Source organism: Panthera uncia, chromosome F1, assembly GCF_023721935.1.
Source record: "Panthera uncia isolate 11264 chromosome F1, Puncia_PCG_1.0, whole genome shotgun sequence".
NCBI lineage: Eukaryota > Metazoa > Chordata > Mammalia > Carnivora > Felidae > Panthera > Panthera uncia.
This window is the reverse complement of record NC_064813.1, coordinates 6,350,300-6,375,128: the sequence shown is the minus strand read 5'-3', so window position 1 is coordinate 6,375,128 and position 24,829 is coordinate 6,350,300. Positions and strand designations below refer to the sequence as shown.

General features: G+C 37.9%; 1 protein-coding gene across 4 annotated transcripts in view; it reads left to right on the top strand.

Moving 5' to 3' along the window:
• SDCCAG8 (SHH signaling and ciliogenesis regulator SDCCAG8) overlaps positions 1–24,829 on the top strand; it is a 253,018-nt gene that overhangs the window by 107,936 nt on the left and 120,253 nt on the right. For all 4 annotated transcript variants that reach the window (XM_049633839.1, XM_049633837.1, XM_049633838.1 and 1 more), the window contains exon 13: positions 15,024–15,166. In XM_049633839.1, coding sequence (XP_049489796.1) covers positions 15,024–15,166 — 143 coding nt within the window. The remainder of the gene's footprint in view (positions 1–15,023; positions 15,167–24,829) is intronic.

The following is a 24,829-nucleotide window of genomic DNA, read 5'->3' as shown; positions in this document are numbered from 1 at the left end:
TGAAAAGCATACTTGGATATTGGTATTCCTGTAATTATAGTATTTGAAAAAAATCACATTTGAAGCATAAATAGAAGATATAGGAATTCCGCGTTGCTATACCTTTACGCTGCAACTCATTTAAGGTTATGGTGTCGATTTTGAAAAACTTTCGGAAATTAACTATTTAATTTAGGGTGATAAATTATATCCTTGGTGTCTTTTAAGTAGTTTTAATCTCATAATGAGAACCTGAAGGCATTGTAAATACATTTGATAATAAAAAGATGTTTTCTAAACCATAAATACATAATAATACACATTGAAATTAACTTATACTTTTTCCTGTAGCATACTCAGATAAAACTTAAAGAATAGCAGTATTTTCAGTTCATGTAAATTTATTTATCTTTATAGGTAGTGAAAGCATCTTTATGTTACTTGAAAATGTCTTTCATTCTCTTGTTTATTAAGATGGTTTTAGTGTGGCTTTATATTTAGTCTTATTTTTTATTTGTGCTTAATTCTGTTTCTATCCATGGGGAATGCCAGAGTAGCAACAACTCTATAATTAGTAATTAGTGGACAATAGGACCAAAGTGATTTTAATCTTATATTTAAGTATATTTTCAAGTGAATTATGTTATTGGAAAATATTAATATCTTTAATATTCAGAGATAGAAGGAACAATATATCCCAAAATGTAGTAATGTAATGTGAAAATTAGGCTTCGACTACATATACCATGAATCCTAGAGCCCTAAGATTAAGACCTGAAAGACATTTCTACTATAAATTTTGACAAGAACTAAACAAGAGTGTTGCTGCAATTTCTATTATTTACTATAGCCCAGATGCTTGTAAATTTGAGGAGGTAATGATATGAAAAAATTAGATATATCGTTGAGTTTGCTTTTTGTATCACAATGGTAGGGAATTAGTCCATATTTTAATAGTTATAAAGGACGAGAAAGAGTAAGATGGACAGTACCTAGTAGACACTGAAAAATATTTATTGTATTGAATAGAGGGCTAGGGGGAAGGAATTACTGACAAGAGTTAACAGTTTGTTTTCCTAAATTGGAATTCTTTTATTTTAGTTTTGCTTTGGCTGATTTTCTCAAATGGTGATAAACAATTTTCAAATGGTAATAAAAGTCAACAATTGTCATGAACATGTGAGTTTAGAGTAGCTATTTATAGATATTTTCTTTAGCAATTCTTTTATCTCCCAGCATTTGTACTTGTTGAGTAGTCCTCTTTCCTAAGAGAGAAAAACATGTGAAATAGTTTTTTGGCCTTAGAAAAGACCAATCTTTTTATAAACTTAATTTTTTTTTATTGTTTCTTTATATTTGAGCAAGCGAATGAGAGTGAGAGACACAGACAGACAGAGCATGAGCAGGGGAGGGGCAGAGAGAGACGGAGACAGAATCTGAAGCAGGCTCCGGGCTCTGAGCTGTCAGCACAGACCCCCACGCAGAGCTTGAACTCACAAACCGTGAGATCATGACCTGAGCTGAAGTCGGTGTTGAACTGAGTGAGCCACCCAGGCATCCTGAAAAGACCAATCTTTTTATGCGAGGATGTCCCACCAGAAAAAAGATCCGGGTGCCTGGGTGGCTCAGTCGGTTAAGTGTCAGGTCATGATCTCACAGTTTGTGAGTTCCATACCTGTGTGGGGGCCCTGCTTTGGATTCTGTGTCTCTCTCTCTGCCCCCCCACCCCCAACCTCAAGCTCTGTCTCTTTCTCTCTCAAAAAATGAATAAATACTAAAAAAAAAAAAAAAAAAAAGACTCAGAGCCTGATGCCTGCTTCAGATTCTGTCTCCCTCTCTCTCTCTTCCGTTTGCACTCTGTCTCTCTCTCTCTCTCAAAAATAAATAAACATTGGGGTGCCTGGGTGGCTCAGTCGGTTGAGCGTCTGAGTTCGGCTCTGGTCATGATCTCACAGTTTGTGGGTTCGAGCCCTGCGTCGGGCTCTGAGCTGACAGCTTAGAGCCTGGAACCTGCTTCAGATTCTGTGTCTCCCTCTCCCTCTGCCCCTTCCCCGCTCATGCTCTGTCTCTCTCTCCTTTAAAAATAAATAAAAGCATTTTAAAAAATTTACAAACATAAACATTAAAAAAATTAAAAGAAAAAAGGAAAGCCAAAAAAAAAAAAAAAATCAACAACAACAGAAGAAAAGAAAAGGGATTTTCCTGTTTTTATTGCAGCTCAGTTTGTGAGAAACAACCCAGAGTTTATTTTTCTTTTGAAGTGCCTTAAAAAGCACTGGGTTACAGTTAGTCAAGCATTTTTTAGTATGGATTCTGTACAGAGCTACTATAAAAAAGAATTGTATTAACTTGTTGGGAAGTACAGGTCAAAGACTCCTTTGTGCGGGTCGCCCTCACCTCAGAAACTGGGCTTGTCTTCACTAGCCAAACTCTCCTGCCTCTTGGCCAAAAGACCATGGCCCCACTTCCGGGAAGAATGGAAGGAGTCACGGTTTCTTCTTGGCCTTTTTAAAAAAAAAAAAAAAAACTAATATCCCCTGTTATTTTACTAAATTCACGTTAAAACCTAATTTGGATATATTACACATATTTAAAACATGCAGACATATATAATAGATTATAAGGTATAATATATGCATATTTAATATATGTGTGTTCTTAAATATATATGAATATATTTAAATGTATTTCCCCAGTTTTATTGAGATACAGTTAACATATAACATTGTATTGGTTTTAGGTATACACTCTGATGAGTTGATGTATGTGTGTGTTGTGAAATGATGACCACAGTAAGTTAACATCCATCACTTCACATAGTTACACACTTTTTCTTGTGATGATCCTAAGACCTTTTCTCTTAGTAGCTTCCAAATATACAATGTGGTAATGTTAACTTCAGTCACTGTAGTCTACACTGCATCCCCAGAACTTACTTATCTTTTAACTGGAAGTTGGTTCCTTTGGACACTTTGGCCCACCCTGCACTTGTCTGTTGTCTGTATCTATAAGTTCAGTTTTTTTTTTTTTTTAGATTCCACATGTAAGTGACATCGTGTGATTCTTGTCTTTCTGTCTGACTTGCTTTATGTACCATAATGCCCTCAGTGTCTATCCGTTTTGCCACAAATGTCAGGATTTCCATCCTTTTTTATGACTGAGTATGTAAAATCACGTTTTCTTGATCTGTTCATTCATCCACAGACACATAGGTTGTGTCCATATCTCCTTCTTTTTAAATGTTTGTTTATTTTTAGAGAGAGAGAAAGAGGGCACACGAGCATGGGAGGGGCAGAAAGAGAGAGAGGCAGATGATCTGGAGATGTGGGGCTTGAACCCACGAACCATGAAACCGTGACCTGAGCCAAAGTTGGACGCTTAACCGTTGGAGCCACCCAGGCGCCCCAGTTGTGTCCATATCTTGATTATTGTGAATAAGGCTGCGATGAACATGAAGGTTCAGATATCTTTTTGAGATAGTGATTTTGTTTCCTTCCGATAAATACCCAGAAGTGGAGTTGCTGGATCATTTGTTAGTTGTACTTTTAATTTTTTGAGGGCTTTCCACACTGTTTTCCATAGTGGTTGTACCAATTTACATCACCATAAAGTTAATTGTATATATTCACATTTTAAATGTAAAATGGTTTCTGCTTTTATTAAATTAGAATGTTAAGTACATTGCCAACATAAATTTCCTTCTAGAAAACAAGAAGCCAAACTGTTACCTTTTTAAAGCCTTCCTTTTTTTTTTTTTTTTTTTTAAGTTATAATCTGGGGTGGTTCCAAGATATTAAAGGATGTCCTTTTTATGTACCCAGGAATATATAGACCTTTACTAGTCTTTTTAGTTCTATTTTCTCCACAAACAACATTACAAGACCTTTCATATTTAACTGTCCTAATGTAGCATTTTATGGTAAATGTGCAGCAGAGGTGATGCCATAGGATTACCGGCTTTGTGAAGCAGAGGACTGCCAATGATCTGAAGTGTTTTGAATTTATTAAAATAACTCCAGTAACATAGCTCTCAGCTATGAACGAAACACAAATATCCTCTTGAATGATAGTTCAGTTAGGTGGGTTTGTCAGAGATGAAGCAACCATTCCTAGGAAGTTTTTACTTATTGATACATTTAAACCTATTAGTTCTCCAGCGATTTAGTGAAGTCACAGTTGCGGGGGGGGGGGGGGGGGTGTGTGGCATAAGGGGTGGTGTTAGGAAGCTGTTTTCCAATCTTTGAGGTTACAGCAGTTTCTTGATTATTTGTTGGGACAAATTCCCAAGTCTTCAGTGACAGCAAAAGCAATTAATTCCTCCAATTAAATATAATAAAATATAAGTGACCCCTTCAACTTCTAGAATATTTATGAATATAGAACTGAAATTATTTGTGAAGCTATTGAAATAAATTCTACTAAAATAAACTCAGTATATTTCATATACTATATTTCATTATAGCGAAGTGACATTTCAGCAGAGGGTTATGTTCTAAATTCACTTTGAAAGGGAAATATTGTATGTGGTCAAAATTACTTTTGAAAATCTTACAAATTGCTCATAATTTACACAGTCCACAGGGATTGGAATGTATTGGTTTTATATGTGTTTAGAGCATTCTATTTCTACCACATTGGATACATTCATATCCTTTCTTAAAAATTCTAATTTGCATTTTTTCACTTCCATTATTGGATTAGATTGCCATTTATTTAGACAGGGACCAGGGATAAACAAGTTGGCTTGTGTGTGGGACTCATTTGTATGAAGAATCCATCTGTTTCTTAGATGAACTTGCACTTAATGTACCGGGATGCTCATATGGTGAGAGGTGCACACGTACTGTACCTGACCGGAGGCTCGGTAGGTCCATGTCTCACTCTTCATATTCATTCCAGGACGTTCAGTCACTGAGATAAATGGTGGACAGAGTTATGTCCACTTCTTTCGTTTCTCTCTTGCTGTTGCACATTGCAACTCTACTGTGTGCTCGCGTTGCAGTTAACATTAGCTCCGAACCCTCTGATTGTGTGATCATGATGAATGAAGGCAAAGATGAAATGTACCACACAGATGAAATGTGAGATTGCACACAACGGGGGCTCTTGGCATCAAACTATAGCATAGAAGAAACAGGGGACCTTCAAAGGAGAAATGTCTCCTGCAGGTGACAAGTGTGCCTCTGAAGTGGTAGGTTCTTTTTGTAACATCGCGATTGATGGCTATCTTTTTTTAGTGCAACTCTTGATACATTTGCTGGTATTGAACCAATGCAAAATTTATTGTCAGCTAACGTTAAAACTTCACATCATGGATACATCTATCAATAACTGGTATGGTCAACGATTAGCAGACTTACATATTTACATTTCATTAATTTAAGAACCTAACATTTATTTTAACATTGTGTCCTTTAAGTCCACCTTTTTACTCACAGTGTGAAGTCTTCTTTATCCATTGCTATCTGAGACCCGCACCTAGTTCACCCAGTCGTTCTTAGCCAATGATACTTTTGCGAAGTATCACTAGAAAAAAATTATCGCCTCTCTTTTTATGGCTTTCCAACAAGCACATCTTATTTCAAATTTTACCTCATCTGGGATCATCTTAAATTTTTTTTTTAAGTTTTATTTATTTTTGAGACAGAGAGAGACAGAGCATGAGCAGGGGAGAGGCAGAGAGAGAGGGGGACACAGAATCCAAAGCAGGCTCCAGGCCCTGAGCTGTCAGCACAGAGCCTGACATGGGGCTCAAACTCACAAACCGCGAGATCATGACCTGAGCCGAAGTCAGATGCCCAACCAACTGAGCCACCCAGGCGCCCCTTTTTAAAAAAATTTTTTTTAATGCTGGGTCATCTTAATGCTCCTTAATATTTCCACAATATGCTACACTTATAATATCATCAGACTCCAAAGGTCAAGATCTTTCTTCCCTTTTTCTTTATAATGTGAATGTGCAAGCACATAAGTATTGGAACACTGTTAACATTTTACCCTTTTAGAACACTGAAAGAGCATGAGAGAATTAGGGCACTTCAGCGTTTTAAAGAAAAAACATTACAGATTCTGAATGGCTTAATACTTTGTCTCTGATGAACGGAAATTCGCATTCATGAGAAGACAAAGAAAGCCATTTCTCTACCTCTAGCAAGCATAAAGCATTTACTAAACCAGCCCAAAAAGTAGAGCTATCACCTGGGCTCTTTTTTGTAAACTGACTATAGAGCTGAAATGATTCTTATTTTTTCCCTTGAATCTCCTGGCGTCACAGAGCAGTGGTTTAAGTTTGGCTTAACCAAAGAGTCCGCTGTATTGTCACAGTGCAGCAGAATCAATTTTATTTTAGATGACTTCAATTTTCCTTTTCTCTGGATACATACTTTTAGAAAGGCACTTCTTTTCTTCCACAGTCCCTTCTCATCTGTTTTGAACACTTGTTTTGTCTGAGAGTTACTTTAGCTTCTGAATATAAGTGATCAGTTGATACAACTTCCCTTAATATTAAGGAAAGGAAAAAAAAAACCCTCTTGTTAAAATTCTTTAAAGAACATTTTCTTAGAATAAGGATAGATTCAGTAGTCCCATTAGAAACAATTAGAAAACTGAAAAGTTTCACCAAGATGTTACATATTGTACCTGAAAGACTGAAAGGTCAAGGCCATATTGATTCTTAGGCTGGCGTGGAGTCACTCTGTTGTAGAAGATAGAAACTGTGACCCTCGGCAAAGCAAATCCACACTCTACTTCAGATCACCACTGCTAACGTCTCATGGAGAAATGCTTCTTCAAAATTAATCTTGGCCAGGGCTTTGCAAATTGAGATCCTTGTGTTTGCCGGTGTGATATTTGATCTAAGCCATCTGAGTTATGTCCTCTTTCAGTGTCTTTGTTATCCATGCCAAATTGTGGGCCAAGAGGTTGTAGAGAGCACATTGCATCATTTCCTCCCACCTCCTGTAAACATCTACATTTGCTTAGGGAGACAATACACAGGAGAGTGGAAAGACTAGAGAGCTTGAGATCAGACGAACCCAGTTTTGAATCCCAGCTCTGCCACTATATAATCTTATGTAAGTTACTAAACGTCTGTAAGCTTCAGTTTTTTCATCTGTAAAACCGGAATAGGATGCTTATTTTTACAAGGTTGTCATGAACACAAAACGAGATTAAAAATACAAAATTTAAAAATATAAAATGCTAACTAAGACAGTGCCTGGCACGTGGTAAGCACTCAAAGATGACGACTGGTATCAGTGTTACTATCTGGTCTGCCATAAAAACATTAAATCAATGTCGTGGGCCCTTAACAATGATAACCACGAATAGAACTTCCAGAATGGTATCAGCAACTTCCACATCTACACTAAAAAGGGCAACCATTTTTGTCCATTTCCAAAATGACGGTTTAATCTCCTACAATATCCTTTTATTCCAATAGGCTGTTTTTCTAATTGTCTAGGGTGGAGAGTGAGTCTCAGAAACACATTTTGCTATATTCTAGAGCCGTGCTATGGTAGAATTTTCTGTGATGATGAAAACATTTTATACCTGCACTGTCTAGTATGGCAGACACAATCCATATTGAGCACTTATCCTGTGATTAATGCAAACGAGGAACTAAACTTTGTATTTTGATTAAGTTAAATTTTAACAGCCACAGGTAGCTAGTGTAGCTCCAGACGCAACCTTATTAGTGATTTGGTAAAATCACTCTTAGCATCTGCAAGTTAATACAAGTGTCAACTGACAAATACTAAATTTCCAATGAGTATATTCTTTCTACCTATACAGAACTTGACAGAAACTATTATTTCTCTTCCAAGTTATAGGTTACTGTGTCTCATTTTTCAGTATCGTATACAACTTTACTTTCTAAACTTATCCTATGAATTTATCCATTGGTTTCTGAGTGATAAATTCACACTGTCAAGTTTTTTCAGCTGCAAAACCACAAGTTCTTTCTCACTTAACAAGAACTTGGGTTCCGGTCTTCTTACTGTTCCATTTTTCGCTTTTGTCCCCATTCTCTTCCTCAGTACATGAATCAGTTACCCTGTATTAAAAATTATTACATGATTTTTAAGTCACATTCTGTTTATTAGCAGGGATAAATCACTGCCACTGGATTAAAATAGTTTATGTGTGCTACTTTATCTTTCCAGGTAAAGTTATCCTTCCAGATTAAGCTGACATATTTTTCAGAGGGGTTTTACATTCATTTCTTTGGATATTTTTTTCCTTAGGAAATCAAGAAAAAATATATACTAGAGCTTCTCCTAATGAAACTCTTTATTTGATTCTCCTTAATTTATGTAAAAAAATGTTTTTTAATTCTCAGAAACCCACAATGCTTTTCAAATTGCAGGATTGTGAAATCGATATTATAGGTTGCAACCAAAAGTTTTTTTTTTTTTAAAGAAGTGGATAGAATCAGAAGGAATTGGACATATCTGAGTGCTTCACACATAATATTGTTTTATGAAATGCTAGTTACATTTAAACATGTGTGTGAAAGTGTGCATGTTTCTGAATTGTGATGTAAAATGGATTTCTTAGTATGGTCTTATTTGAAGAAAAGAAACAAAAAAGATTGAAAGCCATTGTTTAACATGGTATGGTGTGGGGGCAGTAATGTCAGAAGATCTGGTTCAGGGCTTAGATTTACTCTTTTGAACCGTCATTCAATGTCTCTGACCCCAGTTTCTTTTTGAATAAATAGGGATACCTGCCCTATATGCTTTATGCAGTTGTTTTAAGGATCAAATAACATTTAAAGGTAATAGATAGTTGTAGCACTCCATATTCCTTTCAAGTGGTTTGTCAATCATTTCTACTGAAAAAACTCATGGCTTAAAATAGCAATCATTTGTGTTCATTTTATGAATCTTCAGGCCAACTGAGATTCGGCTGATCTAGGCTGCATTTGACTCAGTGGCTCTGCTTCAGGTTATGAGTTGTGGGTTGTCTGGGCTGTGGTTTGGGTTTGGTTCTGCTCCACATGTATTTATTCTTCAGTCCAGGCAAAAGGGGTAGCAACTGTCCAGGGCATACTTTTCTAATGGAGAATCACTAGAATATGGAAGTGAAGTATTTATGGCTTTTGCTTACGTTATAGCCACAAAATTTTTATTGGCTAAGTGAAATCACATGGCCAAGCCCAAAGTCATTAGGAAGGGATAGTATATTCCATTCCTAGTGGAAGGGAGATAGAAGTGAAATTTTTCTGAACAATAATCTAAACTGGCACATTACCCAAAAACCATTTTTGCTCACTACTTCATTCTGAATGTGAAATGACAGCCAGGTATCACCATGCATTTGAAGAAAGCCTCTAACACAGGGGATTGGCTAAAAATGGATGAACAGAGGAAAAGGAAATTGAAACGATATGTAATGAGCAGAGGAGAATATTTAAAATACTCTAATATTCTAATAGAGAGATGAGATATATCCATAAGGTAAAAATTGCATGCTATGTAAAACAGTGAAAACAAGAAATATCTCGTGGAAATGAAAAATGTGGTAGAAATCTTTTCAGAAATTCAGTAGAAGCTTTGGAAGATGAAGTCAACACAGTCTTCCAGAAGTTAGAATCAAAAGGTGAGATAGAAAGCATAAGGAAATTAGATGATAAATCCAACAGAGTGAAAAACCAATGTCTGAGAGTTCCAAGAAGAGGAAATACTAAAATGTATGACATCAAAATATTTTTAAATAATAATACAAGAAAAATTCCCCAGACTAAGGAGAACAGCCTCCAGATTGAAAGGTCTACTGAAAAACAAGCACAAAACATGAAAAAAAGGCCATTCCAAGGTCCACACTGTAAAATTGCAAAATGCCAGGGAAAAAGAAATTAATATAAAAGCTTTCAGAAACAAACAAACAAAAAAAATCACAGACTAAGTATTAAGAATCAGAATGGCATAGACTTTTCAATTGCGTGCTAGAATCTTTAAGACAATGGAGTAACCCCTTAAAAATCCTGAGTAAAAATTGATTTCAACATAGATTTTTATACCTAGCCAAACTGTCAAATGTATAGCTAGAAAAATGGCATTTTCGGGCATACAAATACTTTTTAAAAAGGTATTATTCAGATATTCTTTCTTATGAAAGTTGCCTGAAGAATGTACTTTAACTAAAAAAGGATGTAAACTGAAAAACAGGATGACTTATAACCCAGAAAACATGAAACTCTAATAGGAGCATGTCTAAGGCTTGACTCAAGACAGAGATCAACCAGGCCAGACATAAGGCACCAAGAAGGATATATCTAGGGGGAAATTTTAAAAGGAACTGATAATTTATCTGATGTGTTTTGTTATCTGAAAAAATAATATTGATGGGTATGTGACAGATCTTTTTGAATATTGGGGAAAAAATATCAGTTACCTAGAAAAATAAGCTATTAAAAAGTAGGCAATTAATTCCAGAAATAATAAAATATTGTACAAAAAATTTAATCAAAATAAGGTTTGTCTTAGGAGTGAACAATATTTCTATAACCATAATGTAAAAGAACTATTGACTAAGGATTTAACCAAAATTGTTATATGGGAAGATGAGATAGGTATGTTGAGTGACCTAAATTGTTACTTTTTTAATGTAGGGAGGTAATAGGTAATGTCTAATATTATAAAATCAAGAAATAACATTATAAGTATGTCACATAAAAATATGAAGATACATATCAGAAGAGTGGATCGGATGGGCCATTGATGATCAGGCTTGGAGATGGGTGTGGGGAAGAGCGTGGGCACTGCCCTTCTTTGTTATGAGTAGTTGAGTATTATTTGACTTAGGTAAAGTGAAGTGCTCTGATATGAAAATTTAATAAGTAATAAAAATAAAGTTACATATGTCTATGATTAAGAAAAAAAAAAAACTCCTATACTACAGAAGACTATAGATAAACAGTAAAAAGTCTCCCTTTCTTGATACCCCATCTGTGGTATGATTGTCCTGAGTTAGCACTTTAAAAAAAATTTTTTTTTAATGTTTATTTTTGAGAGAGAGAGAGAGCACAAGTGAGGGAGGGACAGAGAGAGAGGGAGACACAGAATCTGAAGCAGGCACCAGGCTCTGAGCTGTCAGCACAGAGCCCAACATTGGACCCGAACTCATGAACCGTGAGATCATGACCTGAGCTGAAGTTGGACACTTAACCAACTGAGCCACCCAGGCGACTGTAGCCCTTTTAACAGTTTCTATTTTTATTTTTATTTATTTATTTTTTTTTAATTTATTTATTTTTTAACAGTTTCTATTTTTAGTTGTTCTGGTGGTTACATTCATGACTGGAAGTACAGCAAAACCTTGGTTTGAAAGCAAAATTTGTTCTGGAAACATGCTTGTAATCCAAAGCACTTTTATATCAAAGCAAATTCTCCCCATAGGAAATAATGGAGACTCAGATGATTCATTCCACCACCCAAAAATATTCATATAAAAATGATTACTGTACTGTAATATAATACAAAATAATAAAGAAAAATAAGCAAATTAACCTCCATTTACCTTTGAAAACTTTCGTGGCTGGTGTGAGGGAGACAAGAGAAAGGAGGGTTATTGTGTAGGACGACTTTCAATATCACTAATGGACCTTGACTACAGTACAGTATTAAACTCTTGTCATATACTGTATTTAATGTAACTGGCAATAAGGCAGCAGAAAAAACAGTCTCTATCTGCAGGCAGCCTGACCTAGAATGAAGCAAAGCATTTCAAGCTTACTCTTGCATGGAAAAGCAAAGGACTGTCCATAGGTTGCTTTGAAGTGACAATAAATACACTAGTGCCTATTGTGGTCACCTTCCAACATTCTGAAATGTCACTGATTTCTGCCAAACATCGTGGCCTGAGACTGAGCATCTGAGCATGGGAGATGATCACCCACAATCCTACAGAGAGAGAGAGAGAGAAAACCATTGGCTCAGTTGTGATCATGTGACGTTCAGCATCGCTTTATCAAGTTAAAATTTATTAGAAATACTTGCTCATCTTATGGAAGACTCACAGAGCAAATTACTCGCAATCCAAGGTTTTACTGTTTATCTTTTGGTAAAGCGTAAAGCTATCTGGACTTGTCTTTGCCCAGTTGGCCAAGAGATGGCCGCATCAAGTTGCACTGTAGACACTGCAGGTTAATAGTGTGCTTTGGGAGTAACGTACCACTGGCCTATGACTGTTGTTGGTCCTTCATCCCTGAACCACTGTATACAGCCAAGGAAGCAGCGCTGACCTAGTTGGGTGAGGCAAAGGGTTATCCTGCCAGTGGGAGCATGGCATTTCTGGCAAGAGAGTCCTCTTCTAACTGTTGGAGTTGGTGCCATGGCAGATTTTCCTGACTCAGGGAGTGAGTGTTGAGCCCTGGTCCAGCTGGTTATGCTATTTGTTGATTTTGATTATCTGCACCAATAAGCTCTTTTTCTGGCACAGATAATCTGAAGAAGGCAGTAATTTTCCACCTAACAAAAATGCTTTTTGCATTTTGAAATTATAATAAAGTTTTATTCAGCTCTCATCGGATTTATGGGGGAAATTTTATTGAATTAGGTCAAGAACTCTTTAGTCCTCTGTGATAGCCATATATCCTTAGGAAGATCATTTTATCTACTTACCACTGTGCTGTTCTTGAAAGAGAAAAAAAATCAGCAATAGCAGCACTAGCTGTCTTTTATTCAGCTCTTACTATGTGCTGGACACTCTGCTAACTAGTCATCATCTCATTTAATCTTTATGATAGCTTTCAGAGCCGGCTGCAGCCATAACTTCCATTGTGGACTGAACAATCTGATTAACAGTTGAGTGATTCATCCAAGCTCACAGGGCTGGAAAGTGCCAGAGCTGTGTCAAGCTTATAAAAAATTGTTGCATCTTTTCTTTTTAAGAAAGTTGGGGATTTTATAAATTTTCCATTCCTGTAATTTTTTGGCAGAATTCATAATTCTGGAGTCATCTTTGATGTCTCATGATAGCTTTCCTTTTATTTCCGTATATTCACCATGTTCTCTTTATGTTTGTTTGAAGTGTCTCTATTCTTATATCCGGAATATTGCAACTATCTCTTCATGGTCTTCCTTCCGCCAGTCTCTGCCATCTTAAATTGACCATAAACATTTCTCTCATTGTTTTAAAGCTCAGCTTCTCTCATATTGAGTACCTTTTAGAACCATTAATATCTCTCCATTATCTATAAGAAAAATACAGCTTTAATTTGTCTAGAATTTAAGACTCTTCACAATGTGGTCTCATCTATCATTCCATGAGTTAATGTGCCCTTACCTTCTTTCCCACTTTTCTTGCCCATGCTAATATATCCCTAATCTGACCTACTGAAGCACAGATTCTCTCTACTGCTCACTTGTTGTTTCTTATGTGCTTTGTATTTTGATAGTTTTCTGTATATGTATATGTCTCATTTACCCATCTGAATTAACTCCTGAGTATAGAGATGGAAACTCTGAGCCCACCATAATATTCAGTGTGGTTTCTTGCATGTAGCACTGTGTAAAAAATTAGTGAGTGAATTTTTGAAGTTTTAAAGTCAACATCTTATTCTGATTCTATACATGTTTGCCTTTGTTAATTTTGTAAATGTTAGGCAAATAAAACTTAATAGACATTCACGTTTTTTCATTTCCTTAATTATATTAAATTATGGGATTAGAAATAAATTGGTATAGCTTTATCAGTTTGAAATTTTTAAAGAAACAGGTCAGTTTCGTTTAGTGTTCTAATCTGAAAGATACAGAAAATCTACTCTGAATGTAAGTGATAGGTTCATTATTACATAGGTTTTTAAAAATAAAACAATATCTGAGAACTTGTAAGTTGTTTTATTAAGTTGCTGGCAATGTACAGTTTTTATGGGGATAAACTGGATATTTATATGTGATAAATGTCAAAAAAACAAATCATTTAGTTTATCTTCCTGATGCATTAAATGTAGTTTGAGCATATTGAGTAATGATATGAGGAAATTGAGATGTACTTAAATACTAAGTTCAAAACACTTAGACATGATTTTGTTTTCCAAAAGGAGATTGCATTTTTGTGAATTAAAATTGCTTCTTGCTTTCTGTTGAATTTGAAAATGTTTCTACCCTTTACTTTCCCCTTTATTTATTTTTTTTCTGGATTTAATAGTCTGAAGATCTATCTTTTATTTTTTGTTAATTTATAGATGTTGTATGATAAATAAATAATTATCCTTTAATGTGTGAACTATTTAAAACTGTGTTCCATATAAGGTATTTTTGCTTCAAAATATTTGAGTTTCAGTAAGACGGGGATAATTTCATCCTGAGACTAGAGAATCATAAATTTTTATATATCATAAATTTTTATATATCATAAATTTTTATATATTTTAGATGTTCATATTTATTAACTGTAGAGTGCTTTTGTTGCCTTTTAATGCAATTTTAGTGTAATATTGTTTTAGCTCAGAAATCTCATATACTCTAAAGGCTTGAAGGTTCTCATGCTATATTTTTTTTCCTAAAAAGTATTTTTTTCCAAATAATGTTGAGCATCATAATGATGCCTTCTTTTACACCTCACATTTTTTTTAAAAGGTGTAACAATTTACCCTTCAGTTTGGCTTTCAAAACATCCAAATGAAACCATAAATATACCTTTCAGAACAGAGTCACATATTTGAAGTAAATCACTGCATGTATCTGATCTAATCTCACAAATGAAAATGTATTTTTAAAGTGGTGACATTTTTAAGTTAATACTGTTTTTAAAAGGACCAAGCCTTAAGAATGAAAGTGCAGATTATCCATTTTGACTACTCTCATTTAATCATTTCATTTCTGAAATTAGACTTCATCTTACGATCCAAAAAAACCTCACTAATGTGCATTTTTGGCTGGGTTAATTCCCTTTGTCATAAAATGGAAGCTAGCCTAAATTTTCTAATAATTTTTCATCCCATTAAAATTCATGGCAAAAATAAAAATGAAATAATTTTGAATTCAAGTGCATATAGTTTATGTGGATGCTTCCCCCCCGCCCCCTCTCTACCTAAGGAAATAGAGAAATTGAGATTAGAAGTCAGTGAAAGCAAACAGCACTTGGAACGGGAGCAGCAGAAGGCAGCCGGGGCCAGAGAGGAGTGCCTGCAACTGACAGATCTGCTGAGCGAGTCGCAGCACCAACTGCACCTCACCAGGTACCCCTAATCCCATTACGCGCCAGAGCACCAATTCCATCCCACTGATTTTTGCCACCGGCTTCCAAACAGTTGTTAGAGTTCGTCTTAGTCATTCAATTCACACACAGCTTTCAGGCATATTAAGAGAAGTGGAGATGTGGAAAGCAAAACACCCAGACATGTGAATGATAAGTGTGGCAGGGAATTATGATATATTACAAAACCTTTCATCGGCAATGCTCAAATATTTAGGTGATTCTCTATCAAGATGAGCAACATGACATGTTCCTCCTACCACCACCAGTACCTCTCCTGTTAATTCTGTGTCTAATAAAAATGTTGAACTGAAAGATCTGAGGAAATATATTTAGGAAAAGAGTCAGATACTGTCAGTGGTGAAAGAGACCCAAGTAGAAGGCATCCCAAGATGCAAACTGAGATGTAACTGATACAAAATAAGGAACCTGAGTCCTAAGAAGGTATAGAATTTAGAGATGGAATTGATTGACACTGTTCATGTTCAAACGGTTATTATAACTGTGCCCTGTACCACTGTGGTCTCAAATTACATGGCTTCTGTCATGAGGTACTGTGAGGTGATTGTCAATGTTGTGAAACTTTAGTGAACGTATAGCTCAGCCCTGGGTTACGATGAGACATTTTAGGTAGCAAGCGCTGTATAATTTGCTGTGTGGAAAACACACACACGCACACACACACACACACGCACACAAATGCATATACACAGAAATTCAAATAGAGATTGTAAAATTTCATGTTACCCATATAAGTGGTTTCTTCTCACTTTGAATTCTACTACGATTTTTCATTTTTCAGATCAAGCATTTAGGTTTGTTCAGTTCTTACAGTTTTTCCGTTTTTACAGAGAACTTTGTCTAAATACACATGTAAGTTTATAAGCTTTGATGTGGCTCATAAATTAGAAAATCCCTGGTCTTTTCATCATAGTAATATGTTGAATTTAAACTACGAAAGGGGACTGATCCCTTTTACATTAAATATGACAATGTAATTCTGAGCACGGTATGATAACAGATGGAGGAAAAGCACCACTTGAACAGCCTGCATTTGGAGAAAAAAATATTCTAGGGGTTGGTGAACCTCCCAAAGTTTTGGGTTAGTGTTAAGATGCCTCTAGTTCTGTTAAAATCAAACTTTGTTAAAAACATTTTGTTATGATAATATTCCAAATGGTTTGCCAACTTCGCTTTTAAACAATGCAAGAGAAAGAGAAGAAAGAGAGAGAGAAAAAGAAAGAAAGAAAATAAATCATTTATACATGTGTGATATCTGGAAAAATCCCAATAGATAAAACACTTTTTATGAGAAGAAACTGCTTACTCCTACAGAATAATAGCTGTTCTTTTCATGCCCGTTCAAAGTGTTGTTCTGTAGACCTGAGAATGTAATGTCAAGATAGTTCCTATGGATTATTTAATCTTAGAAGTTTCGAAGTTTAGCTGTGTCATGATAGTTAATAGGTGTTCTTCTGAAACAACCATTTGTGTGCTAAGCACTGCCAACGACAGAAACGGGACAGCCTTTAACGTCTCAGTGTGGCTGGGCTTCAGTAAATAAATATTAATGCTGGTTTTGTTCCCTTCGCCATTCTGTCTTAGAGAGTTAATTTCTGAAGTTGAAGTCCTGTAGGGAGTGTTCCTGCACCGTATCAATTTGTACTGTCTGACAAGACCAGTTTCTTGTAAGAGGAGCATATTTAAGGTACAGCGACTGCTGAAAATGGACTCGTAGTAACTAATTCCTTTGTTCTTGAGGAAAATGGTGTTGCTTGGTTCCATAGAAAGCTTTTTCTGTTGGGCTTTATTTACAGCTAGTCTACAGAAATTGAAAACTAGTTTTACAGAAAAAAATTACCCATTTTCTGAGTGCAGTACTCTTTTGTAAGCATTTTACATTTAGTCTGCGTTCACGTTTTATAAAATCCACATTCATAAATTTAAAGAGGACAATTAAAAAAGCAAAGAACTATGTGTATCTCTCTTTTGCTCTAAAAATGGGATGTGGTTGTTGGGCTAAATATTTCTGATACACTTTTTTGGGCTTTTTAGAATTTGCTTTCCCTCAACATTCTGTATTGATTCGGTATACTCAAGTATGTGGCTGAGAAACATTATGTCTTCTTTTCCCATGTAGACCAGTGGAAATAAATACATTCCACACAGGTAGCTCTTCACTTAGCCTTAACTTTAACGTTTCGAATGACATAGTCTAAACAAAGTTTGACATAGAATATGAAAACAATGTTGTAAGTAATGACAAGATAAGGATGGAGGTGATCTAGGGAAAGGAAACGTATAAACTAGCATATTAATCCGTAGAGCAATCTGAAACAAAAATAACCCATCACTTGTTTGCTATTTCCCTTTATTGTCCACTTGGACTTAAACACGGAAAATAGAGGGGCGCCCAGCTGGCTCCATCACTGGGGCATGAGACTCTTGATCTCTGGGTTGTGGGTTCAAGCCCCATGTTGGATATACTGATTACTTAAAAAAAAAAAAAAAAAAAAAAAGGAAAATAGAAATTGAACATTTATGGAAGTACCCAGCTGGTAAGTACAACATTTACTCATCCACCATCTATTTATTGGACACCTAGTATCTTTCAAGTACATTGCTTGGTCTTGGGCATAGAGAAAAACATAAGATTCAGTTCTTATCCTTAGGTTGCTCACACTCTAGTACAGAGCCAGCTCTATATATGCAGTTATAGCAGAGTGTGATAAAAACGCAGTAACAGGAATAAATACTACCACAGGAGCACCTAGGAAGAAGAATCGGCTCGTTGTACATTGGAGGTGAAGATGATAGGGAAAGCTTTCTGGAAGAGGAGATGTTTGGTAGCTATTGTGATTAATAAGTTCTTGAGTAGCAGTTCTCAAAGTAGAAGAAGGTGGATGGAGCGATATATATGTACAGACAGGAAGCTGAGAGGGAATATAAACTCTACAATCAGATTAGATGTTTGGCAGGGGATAAGCCAGGAAAGGCAAACAGGGACCAGAGGAAGGGCCTTGTGATCTGTATTCTGCAGTTTGGGCCATTCTGAGAGTAATGGGTTACTCTTGATGTATTTAAGCAAGGCTGTCAACATGGTCAACTCTTTGGGTTGGTGTTCAGACTCAGCAGTGTGGAGAGCAAACTCGGAGAGCTGATGTGGGAACAGGAGGACCAGTTAGGGCAGAGTCAGCAACTACGGCCTGCAAACATGGCCTGTTGTCTATTTTGGGCCATGAGCTAAAAAGGGTTTTTATATTTTTAAATGGTTAGGGAAAAAAACAAAAGAAAAATAATGTTTTGTGACATGTAAAAATATATATATCCATAACTAAAGTTTTACTGGACACAGCCATGATTATCCCTTATGCATTATGTACTAAGACTATTATGGCAGAATTGAGTATGGTCCTCAAAACCTTAAAATATTTATTGTCTGGCCCTTGACAGAGAAAATTTACCAACCCCTCAGTTAGGAGGCTGTGCAGTTCAAGGAAGAAGTCAAGAGAGCTTGGACTATAAGGGTTCAAATATGTATTTATTTATTTTTTTTAATTATTTAATTTTTTAAATTTAGACAGAGAGAGTAGGAGACGGGCAGAGAGAGAGAGAGAGAGAGAGAGGGAGAGAGAGGGAGAATCTCAAAACAAGCTCCACGCTCAGTGCAGAGCCTGACAGGGGCTTGATTCCATGACCCTGGGATCATGACCTGAGCCGAAATCAAGAGTTGGACACTCAACCAAATGTGCCACCCAGGTGCCCCCAAATATGTACTTAAAGAAGGTAAATGGAAGTTAATTGTAGATTGGCCGACAAAGAGACGCTTGACAAGGGCCTGGATTCAAATGTAAGTCCAGGGGTTAGTAATGAATCCTGGGCATGGCTTTGCCAGTAAAACAGAAGGAAAATAGCATCTTTAAGAAGCATTTAGGGTAGGGGCACCTGGGTGGCTCAGTTGGTTAAACACCTGACTTCAGCTCAGGTCTTCATCTCATGTTTCATGGGTTTGAGCCCGTGTCAAGCTCTGTGCTGACAGCTCGGAGCCTGGAGCCTGCTTCAGATTCTGTGTCTCCCTCTCTCTCTGCACCTCCCCTGCTCATGCTGTCTCTCTCTGTCTCCACTATAAATAAACATTAAAAAAACAAAACAAAACAAAACAAACAGGAGGCATGGGGTAGCAAATGAGAGAGGCCAGAATTAAAGGTGACTCCCATGTTAACTGGATGAACCATTAGTTCAACTGGAAAACTTAAAAGGAGTAACAGAGAAAAATAATACACTGTGTTTTGGGACTTGAGTGGAGATGTGCAGTGCAGGTCCAGTGTGAGGAGAAAGGTCAAGACCTGAGACTCTTCGCTGGATGCTTCGACATAAAGCTACTAGTTGTAGCCAAGGAGATGGGTGAAAGCACGAGAGGGCCATGCTTGTAGAGTAGGATGGAAAAGAGCCACCAGCCAAGGATACTGAAGGGGACATCAGGGCACAAGAGAACAAAACAGAGGGGCGCCTGGGGACGTCGAGAGCCCAACCTCGGCGCAGGTCATGATCTCAAGGTTTGTGAGTCTGAAGCCCGCATGGGGCTTGTTGCTGTCAGGGAAGAGCCTGCTTCTGATCCTCTGTCCCCCTCTCTCTCTGCCCCTCCCCTGCTCATTCTCATTCTCTCTCTCTCTCTCTCTCTCTCTCAAAAATAAATAAGGACATAATATAGAATGATGCACAGGATGGAATAACAAAGCCACATGCTTTTCTTAGGGCAGCCCCCTACCCAGGCGTCCAAGGGATACAAAGTGGAGTTTGGGAATCCTTTCCTGGGGCATTCGCTATCTTTGTAACTTTTGAAAAGTTACTTAATTCTTTGAACCTGCTTGCTTACCTATAAAATGAGGTTACAAACTGATTTTTGAGTTTCCTTCTAGCCCCAACAGTCAATGATTCTAACAGTAATTTAAGACACCCCATTATGAAGTGCCTTATTTCCTGACATTAGGCATTTAAATTGCTTGGAGTATTCTTTGTTTAAGACCTTTCCTTAGTTTGAATTTCAAAGATTTCATCGAAGCGTCCTTCATGCCTCCAATTTATTTATATTTATTGTAACTTAGGCTCTGCTGACCTCTCACAAGGGCCACGGAAACGTTCCCCTGTAACATCCTCCCAGTCTGTTCCTCAAGCCTCTGCCAGTTGAAGGTTTTTAAGCTCTGCTTTGACTCTGTCACCTGCTGCCGAAACCTTCCATCGGGTGGCGCTGCTTCAGAGGATTCAGACCACTGAGGGTAGTGCGGGGGGGCAGGTATCCAGCCCCTCCAGTTTTTTCCTCGCTTGCATGCCAGTGACACAGACGAATTGCACACTTAGAATACCCCTATGACCTTCTCTAGCCCTATTGTAATCTTACCTTCCTTTCCAGGTCTGTCCAAAGTCCTGAGTTTTCCACTGTCGCCCTCCCAGATGGCCCTGCCACAGGGGAGCACATTTCCCTCTGAATCTTCCTTCCCACTCAGAGCTGAAGGCTCTGCCCCTGAGTGAATCCCTCCAAACAGGGACAGGGACAGTGAAAATCTGAAAAAAATGAATTAATACTCTGAAGGCTTTTAAGTACTTGCTTTTCTTCCCTTCTGGAATGAGGGTGGGAGGTCTTATTAATGTTCTATTTCTCCAAGCACCTGGCTCAGCCCTTTGCGAAGAGTTGGAGCTTAGTAAGTCATTACAGGGACGGCCAGTGTTTTGCAAGTTTATGACTATTCTTTCAACAGTATTAATACAGATATAGTATACTGATATGCTGAACATAATTATTATATTAATATATTGATATATTAATATAATTTAGTACATTGATATACTAAAATATATCAGGGTAAAAATGTAAGATGGAGGTAAGATGGAAATAGCTTTTTGTTTTCATTTTTAACTTTGTATGAACATACATTTTTTTTAAAAAAATTGTTTTTAATGTTTATTTCTGAGACAGAGAGAGACAGAGCATGAGTGAGGGAGGGGCAGAGAGAGAGGGAGACACAGAATCAGAAGCAAGCTCCAGGCTCTGAGCTGCCAGCACAGAGCCCGACGCGGGGCTCGAACTCACAAACCATGAGATCATGACCTGAGTCGAAGTCAGTCTCTCAACTGACTGAGCCACCCAGGCGCCCCTGAACATACATGTTTATAGCAGGATCAAATGATAGACATTCTGACAATTCAAGTAGGGCTGATAAAGTATACCACGGCTCTCACCTAAATATGCTGCCTTAAAAACCTCTCTCTCTTTCCCTCTTAAACACACACACACTTCCAAATTAGCATTTTTTGTAATTGAGAGGTGGCCCCTCTGAAAGCAGTGCCTAATAAACATGATCGATAAGTGTATATAGCCTAGCATACATGAAAACAAAAGCGAGGCTTCCTTCTTCCAGTTATGTCTTTATTACTAGTCTTATTCAAATGACTTCTTCCTTTTCCATAACAAACTTTCAAACACATCTTAAAATATCTGCTCATTTATTTGCTCATTCCACGTGAAGCATATCCTATCGCAAGACACTGTGCCAGGGATGTTAGGAGGCAGAAATATAAAATAGCTTCAGATGCTGGCCCTCAGAAACTTACAGGCTGCTAGGGAAGAAAAGAAAATACACAGAGTTGGTGAGATAAATGAAAAGATCCAGAGGGGAGATTCCAGATAAAGTATTACAGGGACAGAGAACTGGACAGCGTCTTACGAGCTCAGCAGCATTTTGGAAGCAGGAAAATGGGAACGATGGGCATTCTGGGTAGGGGTGCACCTGTATGTACGAGAGTGAGTTAAATACATACAACTTGTTGTTTAAATATCTAAGAGTATCAGTCTCTGAGATGAAGAATATATCCATGTTAAGATCTACCTGGAACCATGCTACATGTGGTAGTTCTTTCAAAAATAAGAATAGGGGTAGTGGCTAGCGGCAATGGCCATCACTTACCGAACCCCTTCTGTGTTCCAGGATCTGAGCTCAGAGCTTTTAATTTGGTACCTCCCCCCTTATAGCTGTATAAGGTACAGGCTGTTTTACAGCTGAGGTAGGCAGGGTGCAGAGAAGTAAAATGATTCATCTAAGGTCACACAGCTGACATGTTACAGAAGCAGGTTTTCAACCCCAGCAGCTTGCCTGGCACGCCTGTACCATTATCCATCCCGCTGTATTTCTGTGTAGATTACCAGGAAAAGGATTCATGCAGTTGTCCCCGAAAATACAACTGAAGAAATCAGTGGTGTAAATTTATGCTAGAAATAAGTGTTAGCTGCTCCCTTGTACACTGATATAAATACATGTCAGTGTGTTTTAATCTTGGCTTGGGTTTTTCGTAGGAAACAGTGTTTTCAGGTCATTATTTTGCCTTAGTCACTTAACATGTTATAATACAACTCTCATTCTCCTTCACTTTCTTCACTTCATTTTTACCCAAGAGGAAGGAGGGGCCTTTATAAAAAAGTGGAAATTCCTTCACATATTTGCTTTCGACATGTCCAAACATTTTTACAGAGCTACTGGGATTTCAATCCCTCTTGCAAGACTATCATTTACATCCATGCGGGTAGATTACTTTATGATACAATGTGTTAAAACAACCCATTTCAGAACGTTCATATGATTGCTGTTACACGCTTCTCCATCCCTACTGTACCTGTATCGAAGCATATTCTTTTGAATCCTGCGTCTTTTTCTCAGATCCGATCTGGAGGGGAATTACTGCAGGAAGCCTTCTGTTTACTTTCCAGAGAATTTAGAACTTGAGTGGCTCTGTGCAAAACACAAGGGAGACCAACCTGCCATCAAACCTGCAGGCTGAAGCTTATCTCAGCAGGGCTACCTTTCAAATGTTTATTTCCTCTTTTATATAAAGGATGTTTTCAGTGATACGTACTTCAAAGACTTTCTCAGAGCAGGAAGCTCCGTGAGGCCCATAAAATGGGTATTCTGCTCTTCCCTCCTTTCCAGACCCAAAGGGGAAGATCTGACCTATGACCTGGAGAGATATTAACGTGAAATGTAGTATCTGTATCTTTTTGAAATTGAGAAGGGGTACAACAGGTTTTCCTGTTATGGTGGGTGGGTTACTTGGGGAAAGGTGATTAAGCTTCCTTTCCAGAACGTTGGAGAGCATTTAGCTTCCTTCCACATAACAATTATTGCAAATGCTTGTTGACTGTCAGGACTCTGGTTGAGGTAATTCCCAGAAAGAGGGAATTGAGTAGTCTGATAATCAGCCCACGTAAAATCCGGACGCACCTGGCCCCGGGCTTTCTTGGAGCAGGGACTCGGGGGTCACACCAGTCTGCTGTCCTTCCCTGCCAATCACAGGGCTGGACTTCTTTCTGAATGTTGCCTCCTCCTTTCAGGTTCTTCCACACCATGGAGTCACGTCCTTCAGTCTGAACTGGAGGTAGAGGACATGCCCTTGGTTTCAGACTGTAAGACTGGGGCATCCTAGCTTGTCGTCTTCCAATTGCACAGCCACCCCTTGGATGCACACGGGTCATGTGCACACACACCCTTTTGGGAGCTGGGGGCCTGGCAGTCTCAGCAGAAGTGCCTGAGGAAGGGAGGAGAGTTGCACTGAGCAAGGAGAGGCGCTCTGACTGGGGAGGAGTTCTGTACAGGGTTGCTTTGTGGTTTTGAGTGGAGAACTCTCAGAATACAAAAAGAGAGATGTAAAGGATGCATAAATGAGCATCTAGCACTAACCAGGCGCTGTGCCTGACTCCTGACAGCCTTGCGGCATGAAATGTGGCCTGTAAATTACGAGTCTGCGATAAATACAGAAATGGAGTGTTTGCAAACTTTTAGTTTATTTAAGTTTATTTATTTATTTTGAGAGAGAGAGAGAGAGAGAGCACGAGCAGGGGAGAGGCAGAGACAGAGGGAGAGAGAGGATCCCAAGCAGGCTCTGCCTGACGTGGGGCTCAAACTCACTTACTGTGAGACCACAACCTGAACTGAAACCAAGAGTCAGACACTTCACCAACTGGGCCACCCACGCACCCCGCAAACTTTTATTTTAAATTGCCACATTATCCAGTTATCCAAGTGCATGATCAGTGACCTTTAGTTTTTTTGTATGTTTAAATTTTTTTTAATTTTGCGGTAATTCATTTTTAGTCCATTTTATAAAACCAGTGCTTTGCAAAGAAGAATTAAAAAAAAAAAAAAAAAAAAAAAAAAAAAAACACCTTTCAGGGCACCTGGATGGCTCAGCCAGTTAAGCATCTGACTTCCACTCAGGTCATGATCTCACATTTGTGAGTTCAAGCCCCGTGTCGGGCTCTGTGCTGACAGCTCAGAGCCTGGAGCCTGCTTCGGATTCTGTGTGTGTGTGTGTGTGTCTCTCTCTCTGCCCCTTCCCCACTCACACTCTCTCTCTCTCAAAAATAAATACACATTTTAAAAAATTAAAAAAACAAAAAGCTTTCACACAAGAAGCTTGAACACTCTGCCTTCTCAGACCTTAGAGGAAGCCGGAGGAAGCTGAGGCATGAAATCCTGCAGCCGGGTAGGAAGGAAGGGGCCCGAGTGGAAGAGGCAGGCTTCGAACCAGGTCCGTCAGACTCCAGAGCCTGTGCTCTGAGGCTCCTGTTCACAAATAAGTGCAAAGACGTATTTCAAAG